At 40.7% G+C, this 14,418-nt stretch overlaps 1 protein-coding gene across 1 annotated transcript in view; it reads left to right on the top strand.

Moving 5' to 3' along the window:
• SRGAP3 (SLIT-ROBO Rho GTPase activating protein 3) overlaps nt 1-14,418 on the top strand; it is a 392,297-nt gene that overhangs the window by 39,384 nt on the left and 338,495 nt on the right. Inside the window, 1 exon segment of the mRNA XM_021071097.1 lies at nt 8,715-8,845. Within this exon segment, the coding sequence (XP_020926756.1) occupies nt 8,787-8,845 (59 nt within the window). The 5' untranslated portion in view covers nt 8,715-8,786.

Here is a 14,418-nt window from a genome sequence, read left to right as displayed (position 1 = left end):
GCTGGGGTTAGAAGAAAAAAAAAATTGATCTTTGCTGTAAGCAGGCACTTCCATCTTTGAGTAGCTCTGGTTAATGTGTAAAGCACATGAGCGAGGGAGGAGGCCAAACAGAATTTTGCCTTTAATTTTTTCCTTGTCCTGCCTTAAAATATAAATTTTATTTCGTCATACATATCTTCAACTTAAATGATTTTAGAAGGGCATTTTTACAGTTCAACAATGTAAAGATAACCCAGTTTAAAAATGGGCAGAGGCTTGAATATTTCTCTAAAGATGATACACATATGGTAAATAATCACGTGGAACGATGATCAATATCACTAGTAATTAGGAAAATGCAAAGTAAAGCTACGGTAAAATACCTATTTGGTTAAAAGTTTTTTTCTTTTCTTTCTTTTTTTTGTGGTCTTTTTAGGGCCATACCTGTGGTGCATGGAGGTTCCCAGGCTAGGGTTCAAATCAGAGCTGTAGTCCCTGGTCTACACCACAGTCACAGCAATGCCAGATCTGAGCCTCACCTGCCACCTACACCACAATTCATGGCAATGCTGGGTCCTTAACCCACTGAGTGAGGCCAGGGATTGAACCCATCTCCTCATGGATACTAGTCAGATTTGTTTCTGCTAAGCCACAACAGGAACTCCTAAAAGTTTTTTTCAAAATAGGCAGTTCCAAGTTTCAGTAAGAATGTGGTGGATTGGAGCACTTAGGCATTGCCGGTGGGAATGAAAAATGGTACAGCCACTTTGGAGAACAGTTTGTACTTCCCTCAAAAAAGTTAAAGAGTATTGTCGAGAAAAAAAAAAAAAAAAAAAAAAAAGGAGTTCCCGTCGTGGCGCAGTGGTTAACGAATCCGACTAGGAACCATGAGGTTTCGGGTTTGGTCCCTGCCCTTGCTCAGTGGGTTAACGATCCGGCGTTGCCCTGAGCTGTGGTGTAGGTTGCAGACGCGGCTTGGATCCTGTGTTGCTGTGGCTCTGGCATAGGCTGGGGGCTACAGCTCCGATTCGACCCCTAGCCTGGGAAGCTCCATATGCCGCGGGAGTGGCCCAAAGAAATAGCAAAAAGACAAAAAAAAAAAAAAAAAAAATAGTATTGTCATATGACTCAGCATTTCTCCTGGTAGGTATACCCAAGAGAACTGAAAGCAGATGTTCAAACAAAAACTTAGACATGAATGTGCCCAGCAGCATTGAGCATTGGAAATAATCCTAATGTCCTTAGCTGATGAATAGATAAACAAAAGTGGTATATCCACCACACAATCATACAATACAGTATTATTTGGTCATTAAAAAAGTGAAGTACTGAAGCATGCTACAACATGGACGAGTCTTGAAAACTTGCAAAGTGAAAAAAAGTCCATAAAGACCACATATGTGATTCCTTTTGTATGAAATGTCTATAATGGGCAAATTATATAGAGACAGATTTGTGGTTCAGAGCTGGGGGAATGAGGTGGGGGGATGATAGCCAAAGGGTATGGATGGGGTTTATTTTTTGGAGTGTTGAGAATGTCCTGGAATTCGATGGTAGTGATGGTTGTACCACATTGTGACTATACTATGAAACACTGAGTGGTACAGTTTAAGATATTTAAATTGGTAAATTTTACCTCAAAGGAAACTTTTGGTCTCATTGGTAACTCATCTTGCAGTTTCCTCATATGCAAAATGATAAGAGCTTTTGTAAGATTTAAGTGAGATTAACATGTTACCAGGCATATAATTAAAATAGATGGTGCCCTTAAAAATAAATACAGTGGGAGTTCCCATCGTGGCACAGCGGTTAACAAATCCGACTAGGAACCATGAGGTTGCAGGTTCGATCCCTGGCCTTGCTCAGTGGGTTAAGGATCCAGCATTGCCATGAGCTGTGGTGTAGGTTGCAGACTCGGCTCGGATCCCGCATTGCTATGGCTCTGGCGTAGGCCGGTGGCTACAGCTCCAGTTCAACCCCTAGCCTGGGAACCTCCATGTGCCTCGGAAGTGGCCCTGGAAATGGCAAAAAGACAAAAATAAATAAATAAATAAATACAGTGGAGGGAGTTCCCGTCTCTTGGTGCAGTGGAAATGAATCTGACTAGGAACCATGAGGTTTCAGGTTTGATCCCTGTCCTTGCTCAGTGGGTTAAAGATCTTGCATTGCCGTGAGCTGTGGTGTAGGTCGCAGACACAGTTGGGATCTGGTGTTGCTGTGGCTGTGGTGTAAGCCAGCAGCTTCTAGCTCTGATTAGACCCCTGGCCTGGGACCCTCTTTATGCCGTGAGTGTGGCCCTAAAAAGCAAAATAATAATAATAAAAGTAAATAAATACATAATAAAATAATACATTAATATTGATAAATAAATTTATTAATAATATTAATAATAAAATAAATAAAATAATAATAAATAAATACATAATAAAATAAATAACAACAAAATGATGTTTAAATTCTGTCCAGAAAAAAGGCTGTAAATGTAAGGCCTGTTCTCTTTTTAAGAGGTTAAATTATAATATGTTAGAGACAAAATTGCACTAAATGAGATCTTGTTGATCTAATGAATTAAAATATTGAAAAGATTCTTTACATTTGATTCAGCATTATTTAATGCATATATTTATACTATTTAAATCGTCTCATAAAACAGGTCACACATGTGGGGAAACATTATCCTAAGACAGTATTTGCCCGTGGCAGATCATGTTAGTAACAGAATTTATTGAAACATCTATTACATGTCAGACAGTCTCAGGCAGTAATGGTAAAGTGCTGAGAATTTTTTCTAGAGCTTCTATTGGAAAAGACAGACAATACAGAAAAATACACATACATTCCTATGATGATAAGTATTATGGAGAAAAACTGAGAAAGAAAGGGGGATGAAGCGTGATAGAGATGGAGGGGTAAAGCCTATCTTATATCAGGTGGTCAGGAAGGCCTCTTGGATAAGGTACCAAAGCAGAACCTGAAGAAAATGAGAAAGCAAGACTTTTGGGTATCTGGGAGAAGAGCATTCCAGGACAAGGGCAGAAACATGTTCAAGAGGGTTTAGGAGTAGCCAGCTAGGAGGCCAGCTTGGCCAGGGAGAGAATAAGGGGGAGAGGGAGAAGATGAGATGGGGTGGGTACATAGTATAGACCAATGTTTTACACATTATCACCATGACTTAGATTTTAAAATAATTAATCTGGTTGCTACATGAATGGTAGAGGGCAGGAAAGGAAGCAGTTACCAGGCCATTTCAGTGGTCCAAGTGGGAGAGAATGATGACCCAAACTAGGATATTAGGGGTGGCAGTGAGGAGAATTGTCAAATTCTGGTATATTTTGAAAGATGACTTGTTGCTGATGAATTGCATGTGAATTTGAAAGCAAGGTAAAGAACAGGAAGTTTAAAGGTCAGGCCTAGCAGATTTTGCTGGTCAAAAGTGCCCATGTTCTGCTGAGGGATGAATGCTCAATAAATAGTTCAGGCTAACATTCTAAATCAACTGTACTTTAATAAAACTTTAAAAAATCAAAAAAGAAAGTTCAGACTAAAATTCTACAGAGGAAGTAAAAATGGACACATTTGCTCTTTCTTATTCTGATTTATTGCAAAGAGTAATAGTATATGAGCTCTTATCAGAAAAACCCTGGTGATCTGCTGTGAAAACATAGACTAAAGTGCATCCTTGCTTGAAAATGCCAGTTTTGAATAAGTAGCAAACCTGTGGAAATTGAAGCCTCTAATTTCTTTCTAACTAGTTGTGTTATGGTGAACTAAAGCAACCCCTACATAAATAAGCAAATGATTAAATTTGATAACTCCTATCAGATATAGTGATACATATTAGGAACTGAGTGGTAGTTGCTCCCATGAACACAGGTATCTATTTTATCCTAGTAGCTGTTTATCCTCTCCTGTTCTTAAGGGTAAAACAATGTCATGTTTAGAAAATTAAACAGTACAGCCACTCCCCAGGCCAGTCCCTTCCTCTGCTCTTGTACAGACGCAAGGACTGTTAGCCACTTCTGCCTTTAGTTCTCATGGTGATTTCCTCCATGTCTCTAAATAATATGCTTGTAGTGCTATGTCTTTTTTTTTTTTCTTTCAGTTTTAAGCATTATTTGCTAACTCTTAGGGTACTTGAGGTTTAGCCTATTAATAACATCCCACCATCCTATTTTCCCCTTCCTTCTCCTCCCATTAAAGTTACAACTCGGAGTTCCTGTTGTGGCTCAGCGGAAGCAAATCAGACTAAGAACCATGAGGTTGCAGGTTTGATCCCTGGCCTTGCTCAGTGGGTTAAGGATCTGGCATTGCCTTGAGCCGTGGTGTAGGTCACAGATGTGGCTTGGATCTCGCATTACTGTGGCTCTGGTGTAGGCCTCAGCTACAGCTCAGATTCGACCCCTAGCCTGGGAACCTCCATATGCTGTGGGTATAGCCCTAAAAAGAAAAAAAAAAAAAATTACAACCCAGTATAGTTTGTTCCTCTATGTTAAATTTACTTAGGTAAATTTAAGTGATATATGAAACATCTTTTTGTTTATATAGACAGCATCTCTTTTTTTCCCCATACTGTAAGGTGAGGGTTATATCAGCGCTTCTGGCCTTTCCTCTACCTCATTTGTACCTTTCTTTACCTTCCTTTATGGGTTGTAACCTATTTTGTTGGGATTCCACTGGGCAGGTTGGATTCATGTGGGGATGTAATTGAAAGAAAGAATGCCCCTATACCTGTTATCTCACTCAAGAAGCTACTGAAATTACATCTTCCCCAAGAAAACTTTTTGGGACCTCATTGGGAAATGAGTGATGTGTCTATAATTTCATTAACAAAATGATATGATAGACTAGAAGTTCATGAACTTTTAACCTTTGGCCCATCAGGTGATGATAACTAGAGAGGGAAACAATCAGCTTTGGCTGTGCCCTGAACAAGCTGAGATATGTTTACTTTTCCCATGCCCTTTCAAGCCAAAGGCTATATATAAAACTGCTTTAGTAATGTAACTCCTGTGAGAACTCTCTGATAGAATTAGCAACAACACAGTGAATTTTCAAGAGAATGTACTTGAAGTTTATTGTTCACCTTGAACTTCATATAGATAAGTAAGTTTATTTAAAAGCAACTCATTCATTTTGAAAGGAACTCTGTGTCTTGGCTGAAATTGAGATTGCAGTGTGAGAAGCTAATGAGCTGGGTATCGAAACATCCCTGCCACCTAGTGGTTAATCATTCTTATACATTGCAAAGACCCAGAAAAGGAACTGAGTTAGTTCAGGAAACATCCAGCAAATGTTCTGAATTAGGGAAACTTCCATTTCCTACTCCTTTGTTAAAAAGGGATGTTGATGAACCTTTTTTAAATACCCCCAAACAAAACAAGGTATTAATGGGATTAGCCTCTGAGAGCTGTTCTTCTTTTGTGTAACCAGAAGAATTAACAGAGAACTGAGAAAGGGAGAATGTTGTTAAGTAAACACGGACAGCCTCCAGATCTCTAGCATGAAGTGGCAGCTCCAGAAGGAAGCAGAACGTGTAACAAGTGAGCAGAGGGGGACTACAGTGAGCAGGACCCTCAGCAGTAGTCACTGTAGCAGCAGCATGGGTCCAGAAGCAAAACAGAATCACAAGCAAGGCCAGCAGGGACAGTGATGATCAAGTCGCATAGACTCAGGATCACTGGTCAGCAACACCCCCGGTTGACCATGGTAAACAGCTCTGGAGACCATGGTCTTGGGACTGTATTATTGCTTGATTCAAAGTAAACTAATCAGGACATTTGAAATAACAAAATTAATATGTATGGATCGCATACTCTATCCAGGTAGAATTTTAGATGCATTATCTCCTAATAGCCCTGTGGTGACTTGGACTATTGTTATCAGCCCTGTTCTATGGATGATGAACTTGAAGCTAAGTAACTAGCTCAAAATAACTGAGCTAATGAGACTTAGAGCCAAGATTTGAATCAAGGCAGTTTGACTCTAGTTCTAACTCTTCATTACTATGCTTTCTTGCTTCCCTAATAGAGAGGGAACATGGGGTTCAACCCCTCTAATTCTACTGACTTGTATTGAGGGATAGTTGTGAATTGGAACTCTGAAGGTGGTTAAGATCTGGTCTTAGATCTGCCACCTACTTGCTGGAGGATACTTAACCTTTCAGGAACTAATTTTCCTTAATTGTAAAGTAGGGATAAAATGGTGCCTATTTCATAAGTTGCTCTTAAAGATTCATTGAAGTAATATACAGTTTCTGGCATGTGGCAAATGTGATGTCTTGCCTACAAAATAGTTGCCAACAACTCTTGTCATTATAAGGGTCACCACTCCTGCCAACAAGAGATGGAATCTTTTTTACTTCCCCTAGAATCTGACTGGGCTTACAACTTGCTTTGACTAGTAGAATGTGGCAGATGTGTCTTTGGCCAGTTCCAAGGCTAGGTCTTAAGAGGACTGAAACCTTCCATTTTTGCTCTTTTAGATTACTGATGCCACTTTGTAAGGAAGCTCAGCCTAGATTCTCCTGTAGTAAGACACCATGTGGAGAAAAAGACACTGTGAAGCCAGTGTCCCAGCTGAATGCAGCCCATGAGTGAGCTGTTGAGACTAGAACCAACCTGCCAACCTACAGAATCACAAGAAATAATAATTCATTGTTGTGAAACTACTAAGTTTTGAGTTAGTTTGTTATGCAATAAACAGAAAGTCCTCAAATAGATAGTCCTCAATATGCTGCCTATTAGTATTATCATTGATGCTGGTGAGGAATTCAGTCAAAAATGGTTTATCTTTTTCTTTCTTTCTTCCTTTTTTTTTGGTCTTTAGGGCCATACTTGTGGCATATGGAAGTTCCCCGGCTAGGGGTTGAATCAGAGCTATAGCTGCTGGCCTACAGCATAGCCACAGCAATGTGGGATGTAGGATCCAAGCCATGTCTTCGACCTACACCACAGCTCATGGCAATGTCGGATCACTGACCCACTGAGTGAGGCCAGGGATTGAACCCGCCTTCTCATGGATACTAGTCGGATTCATTTCTGCTGCCCCATTACCGGAACTCCCTGGTTTATCTTTTCTTAGTTAACTGATTTTTCTCCCAATTCACTAGAATAGGCCGGGAGAAACAAGGGTTGTATGTGCAATTGAAGGTTGCTTATTACAAATATGACTTTTTTAGGAGTTCCCATTGTGATGCAGTGGAAACGAATCTGACTAGGAACCATGAGGTTGTGGGTTCAATCCCTGGCCTTGCTCAGTGGGTTAAGGATCCAGCATTGCCGTGAGCTGTGGTGTAGGTCACAGACATGGCTTGGATCCCCTGTTGCTGTGGCTGTGGTGTAGGCCGGCAGCTGTAGCTCTGATTAGACTCCTAGCTTGGGAACATCCATATACCTCGGGTGTGGCCCCAAAATAGCAAAAACAAACAAAACAAAAACAAATATGACTTTTTAAAAATTAAAGTGGACTATTGTTGGATATCTACTCCGAAAGACTTTGTTAGCATTTCAAGTTGCTATACACATTTGAAATAAGGTAGAAGTATATTTCTTCAAACATTTACATTCACAGTTTTCTTTTAATTGGTTATGGTGGTATCTTCCAAAGCCTTTATTTTGGAGGAGTTGAGGCCTGAATAGAGACTTATCAACTTAACCTAGCCCTTCATCTCCTTTATATCCCCTTCCCTGTGATCTCTTTTTCTGTCCATTCCTATCCTTTCCTTTCTCACCATGCTTTTCCCATCTCTTTTCCTTATTATGATGATTAAATAAGATCTTCTCTACTGAGATATAAGTTCCAGAAAGGAGGAGATTCTCATCTCTTTGGCTCTGTAGGGAATAATCTTTACTTAGAACAGTGCCTGGCGCACAGAAGGTATGCCATGAATGTATGTGGATTGAATTAAATAATGCAAGTAAATTAGAACAATGTCTGGCATAGGGTAGATATTGCTCTATGACAGCTCAGTACATGCGATCATTCACATTTATCTTTTAAATAGTCTATTACTTTTGGGCTTTCCTCTCTTTCTTTTCCACCTTGTCCCTTTCTTTTTTTCTTTTTGTCTTTTTATCATTTCTTGGGCCGCTCCCATGGCATATGGAGGTTCCCAGGCTAGGGGTCCAATCGGATCTGTAGCCACCAGCCTACACCAGAGCCGCAGCAACTCAGGATCCGAGCCGCGTCTGCAACCTACACCACAGCTCAGGGCAATGCCGGATTGTCAACCCACTGAGCAAGGCCAGGGATCGAACCTGCAAGCTCATGGTTCCTAGTCAGATTCGTTAACCACTGAGCCACGATGGGAACTCCTTTTTTTTCTTTTCTTTTATGTCTGTGAATCTTCTCTCCTACCCTTACTTATAGCCTATCAGGGATCCTTGTCAGTGTTGTTTCACCCTGCCTTAGAGGATGTGCAGAGGAAAGATTTTGCAGCCTTGGGTTAACTGTTACTATTTGTGATTCATAGCTGACCTAGAACTGCACATAAAATTCTGCTATTGAGGTGAGCCCAATTCTGATGCTACTGAATATTTTAACTAGAGGCCTAGATAATGGAAAACAACAAGCTTATGAATTTATAGCCCAACAATTGCTTGACTATACATGTCTCTGGGTGTGTGGGTGTTTCTAGAGCCTGTTGGTGGGTAACTGCTACTCTTGGCAGAAAAGATGTGAGCAAAATCAAGCAGAACTGATTTAGCTAATTTTCTCTTCCCTTTTTTCTCCATAAGGAAATGGAGATGTATTGCCATGCAGTGGACCAGTCTTTCTCAAGCTGGTAACATTACAGAATTCCTGCTGAAATGCAAGCTGGACTGATGGAAACCAGATTCCCATATCTGTTCATAATCTGTTTGTCAAGGTAAATCCTGTGTTTTTTAAAATCATGACTTTCCCAGAGCTGGATGGGAAAATAAGCATCTTTGGTCCTGTTAAGAGAATCAGTTATATGAATGTCTTATTTCCCTCAGATAGTCACTCATGTAGGAAGAACTCTCTCCTCTTCTCTGCTAGTCTTTCAGAGTCACATCAGGAGTTTAATGAATCTGCAGGCCAGTGGATGAGTAGCCTGAGCTGAGTACAAAACAATGTTGACATGGTTCTCAACATAGCCTTGGTTATGTTTCTGTTAGGCTAAAGGTAGCTGAGATCGCTTAACCCTGCTAATATTTAATAGAGTCTTGTTTTATATATGTGTGTGTATATATATGTGTATGTATGTATATGTATGTATTCATATGCCATATATTCCTGCATATAGTTTTCTGTCACAAAAGACCAGTGTTTTAAAATCCAAGAGTTGGAAGGAGAGAGGTTAGTCTGTGAGCCTCCTGTTACTTTTTCTCAAAATTATTTTCAGTCACTCTGTTCTTCTTTCCCTCAAACATAATCTTGTAGGCAGTAATTCACCAGGCCTCTTTACTAGGCTAACCAATCTAGTAAATAAACCTAGACTCAGTGTAGTGAGATTTTGAGGCATTCAGACCAATGGTTCACAAACATGTTAACTTAATTGGCACTGCTCCCCCTGCCACAATAATACCTAACCCATCCATTCCACTTCTGGTGGGAAGAGAATTTGATGGTAACAAAGAATAAGAGAGGAACAAAATAGCAACCCCACAGAGTAACATCATAACATTTATGCATGGGAGCTCCCCTTGTGACTCAGTGGTAAGGAACCCAACTAGCATGCATAAGGACAAAGGTTTTATCCCTGGCCTCTCTTAGTGGGTTAAGGATCCGGCGTTGCCATGAGCTGTGGTGTAGGTCCCAGACGTGGCTCATATCTGGTATTGCTGTGGCTGTTGTGTAGGCTGACAGCTGCAGCTACAGCTCTGATTCAACCCCTAGCCCGGGAACCTCCATATGTCACAGGTGGAGCCCTAAACAAACAAACGAAAGACCAAGACCATAACATTTATGCATGAACAACATGATCAAAACCAGAAAAACAGCTGTATTTGACCTGTCAAATAACATGTATAACAGATACAAGAATGGCTACATTTGAAACTCAAGATATTATGAAGTACTCCTACCCCCAAAAGAGCATTACTGAAAATATTGCAAATTTCAGCAATCCATGTTATCACACATGTGGCAGGAAATGTGCATTATCACCAAACTTTCTGTTGCAGCCAAAGTTTTGGTAATTGGCAGTCCTCCATTTTTTTTTTGAGAATATAAAATTTTAATTACTCTTAATAATTAACGAAGGAAGCTATTAAGTACTTAGTCATATGTAGACATGAAAGTCCCTGGCTTTGCATGGCATTTGCTCTAAGAGTTGAAGGATGAACATTTTTGTATTTCAACCTCTTCATGTTTCATCATGAAGGCTCTAATGGGCTGCAACTTTACTTGAAAAATGAAAATGTAAGGCTTGCCCAATGACTATGACAGCCTTATTTCTTTTATTTCTTTCTTTCTTTTTAAATTTTAGTTTAATTTTTAAAAAATTATGATTTTAGGGCTGCCCCTGTGGTATATGGAAGTTCCCAGGCTAGGGGTTGAAATGGAGCTTCAGCTACTGACCTGTGCCACGGCCACAGCAATGCCAGAGCTGAGCATTGTCTGTGACCTACACCACAGCTCACGGCAATGCCAGATCTTAAGCCATTGAGCAAGGCCAGAGATGGAATCCATGTCCTCGTCCTCATGGATACTAGTCAGGTTCATTACTGCTGAGCCACGATGGAAACAAGTTTAAATTTTAAATTTAAAGTTTTCCAATTTTTATTTTAAATTGGAGTATAGTCACTTTACAATGGTGTGTCAGTTTCAGGTGTATAGCAAAGTGATGCAGTTATACATGTAAATATATTTATTCTTTGTCAGCTTCTTTTCTCATATATGTTATTATAGAATATTGAGTAGAGTTCCTTATGCTATACAGTAGATCCTTATTGGTTATCCACTTCATGTATAGTAGTATATTTGGGTTAATCCCAAACTCCTAATTTATCCCTCCCCCCACCTTTCTTCTTTGATAACCATGAATTTGTTTTCTAAATCTGACAGCTCTCTTTTTTTTTTTTTTCTTGTCTTTTTGCCTTTTTCTGGGCTGCTCCCGCGGCATATGGAGGTTCCCAGGCTAGGGGTCTAATTGGAGCAGCAGCCACCAGCCTACGCCAGAGCCACGGCAACTCAGGATCTGAGCCGCATCTGCAACCTATACCACAGCTCATGGCCACGCCAGATCGTTAACCCACTGAGCAAGGCCAGGGACCGAACCTGCAACCTCATGGTTCCTAGTCAGATTCGTTAACCACTGCGCCACACGGGAACTCTGACAGCTCTATTTCTTTTTCTTTTTTTTTTTTTTATTATGTTTATAGTTATACGACCATGATCACAACGTAATTTTTTTTTTTTTTTGTCTTTTGTCTTTGTTGTTGTTGTTGTTGTTGTTGCTATTTCTTGGGCCGCTCCCACGGCATATGGAGCTTCCCAGGCTAGGGGTCCAATCGGAGCTGTAGCCACCGGCCTATGCCAGAGCCACAGCAACGCTGGATCCGAGCTGCGTCTGCAACCTACACCACAGCTCACGGCAACGCCGGATTGTTAACCCACTGAGCAAGGGCAGGGACCGAACCTGCAACCTCATGGTTCCTAGTCGGATTCGTTAACCACTGTGCCACGACGGGAACTCCTGACAGCTCTATTTCTGAGCCTTCTCTGGCCTATAGCTTTTTGAACCTGTAGCTTTCTTCCAAGTCCTGGAGTGACAATCTGATTTCTACATTAAAATCACACTCTATTATTGATAGAAGTATAATAAATGGATAAAACCTTTTCAGGGAGTATTTGGCAAAGGTTCACAGTCTTAAATGTATGCATCCCTATCCCTGGCAATATTACCTCAAAAGAGACAATTATGATATGAAGAAAGATGCATGTACAATGATGTTTATCATAGCATCTTTTAACGTATCTTTACAGTAGGAAATTTTATGCTAGGAAATTGTTCACAACACTAATTTTAGGAGTTCCCGTCATGGCTCAGTGGTTAACAAACCCAATAGCATCCATGAGGATGTTGGTTTGATTCCTGGCCTCGCTCAGCAGGTTAAGGATCTGGCGTTGCCCTGAGCTGTGGTGTAGGTCGCAGACACGGCTTGGATCCCAGCATTGCTGTGGCTGTGGCTAGGCTGGTGGCTACAGCTCTGATTCAAACCCTAACCTGGGAACCTCCATATGTCGTGGGTGTAGCCCTAAAAAGACAAAAAACAAACAAACAAACAAAAACACCCAACAACCCCCCCAATTTTAAAATGGGCGTATAAAGTATATATTATATACACATCAACATGGGATCCAAGCCACCTCTCAAACCTACACCGCAGTTCATGGCAACGCTGGATCCTTGACCAACTAAGTGAGGGCAGGGATCAAACCCACGTCCTCATGGATACTAGTCGAGTTCATTTCCACTGATTCCAACAGGAACTCCTATATAGTACTTTATCTAAAGAAGTGTGTTTATTCATAGAAAGTGGCTGGAAGTATACATAACACAATGTTAATAGTGATTATCTTTTTACAGACTTTTTTTCAAATATCCACTGTAAACATGTATTAATTCTGTAATAAGAAAAAATATATTTAAATGTGCTTAAAAATCACTTTGGCAGCAGTGATTAGAAGAATATAAATGAGGGAGATTGCTGAGAGCTTATTGCAGTGATTCTGGCAAGAGACAGTGTAGTAAGAACCAAGGCTACTGCAGTGTGGATAGAGAAGGAAAAGCTTATTGAAGACATTCAGTAGTCATCTGAGAATAAATGCATGCTAAACCTTCTAAGTCAATAATAAAATTGATTTTTTAAAAAGAGACAACATGATTCATCTATATTCTTATAGTATCTCCTTCTAATATGCACTTAAAAAAAACTCAGCACCAACTCTGATGAAGGGTTTCGGTTTTCTGGCCTTTTCACCTGAGTTAATGGAGGGCCAGTTGACCAAGAAAGAGAATGTGAGCGGAGGACTGGATTGTGGAAAGAGAGAATCAATTCCGTTTAGGACATGTGGAGTTTGAAGGGTTTGGGGGACCTACATTAAGCTGTGGTACATGAATTTGAAGCTCAGTTCTGGTCAGTAGATAACAGAATTAGAGGTCATCAGTAAATGAGCAGAAGTTAAAATCAAGTGGTTGATCAGGTTCCCTGGGAGTGAACATCAAGAAAAGGGCTGAGCAAGGAACCCTGTGGAATCTCAACAGTTCGGGAACAAGATGAGGAAGAAGCGGTCGCTGAAAAGACTGAGGACAGTGAGCTAGGTCAGCTTGTGATAGGCTATTCCAGGTTCAAAGCCTGGCAAGAATGACCAGTTGGACAGGTTCAAGGTTGCTTTCATTTCAGCTTATTACCAAATGTGTAAGCAAGGACTGAGTGAGTAGTTGCTGGAGTTTCTTCTGCTCCTTGTTGAGTTGTGACCAGATTTCAGGGATCAGCACAGTTCTTCTCAAGTCTCATCTGCCACTCACTGCTTTTCAGGTGGGAAGGGGCCCAGCCACCCTCAAGGGTCTGGGTACTATTTTTTAAGGCAAATCCTTGCTGGGCCCCAGGCACTTCCTATGTGTGCTCTCTTACTGCCTCTCCATCTGCACCAGATTCAGCCTAGGCATACCCCATGTGGCCAGAGGGGTTCACAGGGAAAAGGAGGTTAAGGAGAATTTTAAGGGAGGAATTGTCAACAACATCAGATACCAGAGAGGTCAAGTAATAGGAGTGCTAAAAAGTTCCCACTATATTTGGCAATTTAGAGTTAATTTACAACCATACGCTAGGGTACTGCCAAGCCCAGATTCCCATGAAAGTCATTTTCATTCTCTCAAAACATAATCCAAATACTTATTTTTATTTTATTTTATTTCATTTTTTAGGGCCACACCTGTGGCATATGGAAGTTCCCAGGCTAGGGGTCGAATTGGGGCTGCAGCTGGCATTCTACTCCACAGCCACAGCAATGCAGGATCTGAGCTGCATCTGCAACCTACAGTACAGCTCACAGCAATACTGGATCCTTAACCCACTAAGGGAGGCTAGAAATCGAACTCACATCCTCATGGATACTGCTGGGTTCATAATCTGCTGAGCCACATTGGGAACTACCCAAATACTTATTTTAGCCATGGTATTTTGTTATGATGGCCTGACCTGACCAAGTTACCCACTCTTCCAAATCACCCACTCCTTCATTTATGGTGATTTTTCTCCTAGTGACCATATTGTCTCTTCTAACAATTGAGCCTTTTTTTTTTTTAAAGGAATTCCCCTGTCCATCATACAGGGTTTTGGCATATCCCAACTGTAGGCTGTGTTCAACAGTTCTCCCTTAGTGTTCTTGTGTCCCATGCACCTCAGGGAATATCCTGGGTACCAGTTTCATTGTCCTCAAACCTTCCCAACAGATAAGAAGACTACTGGA

This window comes from Sus scrofa, chromosome 13, assembly GCF_000003025.6.
Source record: "Sus scrofa isolate TJ Tabasco breed Duroc chromosome 13, Sscrofa11.1, whole genome shotgun sequence".
Taxonomy (NCBI): Eukaryota; Metazoa; Chordata; class Mammalia; order Artiodactyla; family Suidae; genus Sus; species Sus scrofa.
The sequence above is the reverse complement of the archived record's forward strand: the minus strand, read 5'-3'. Positions and strand labels throughout refer to the sequence as shown.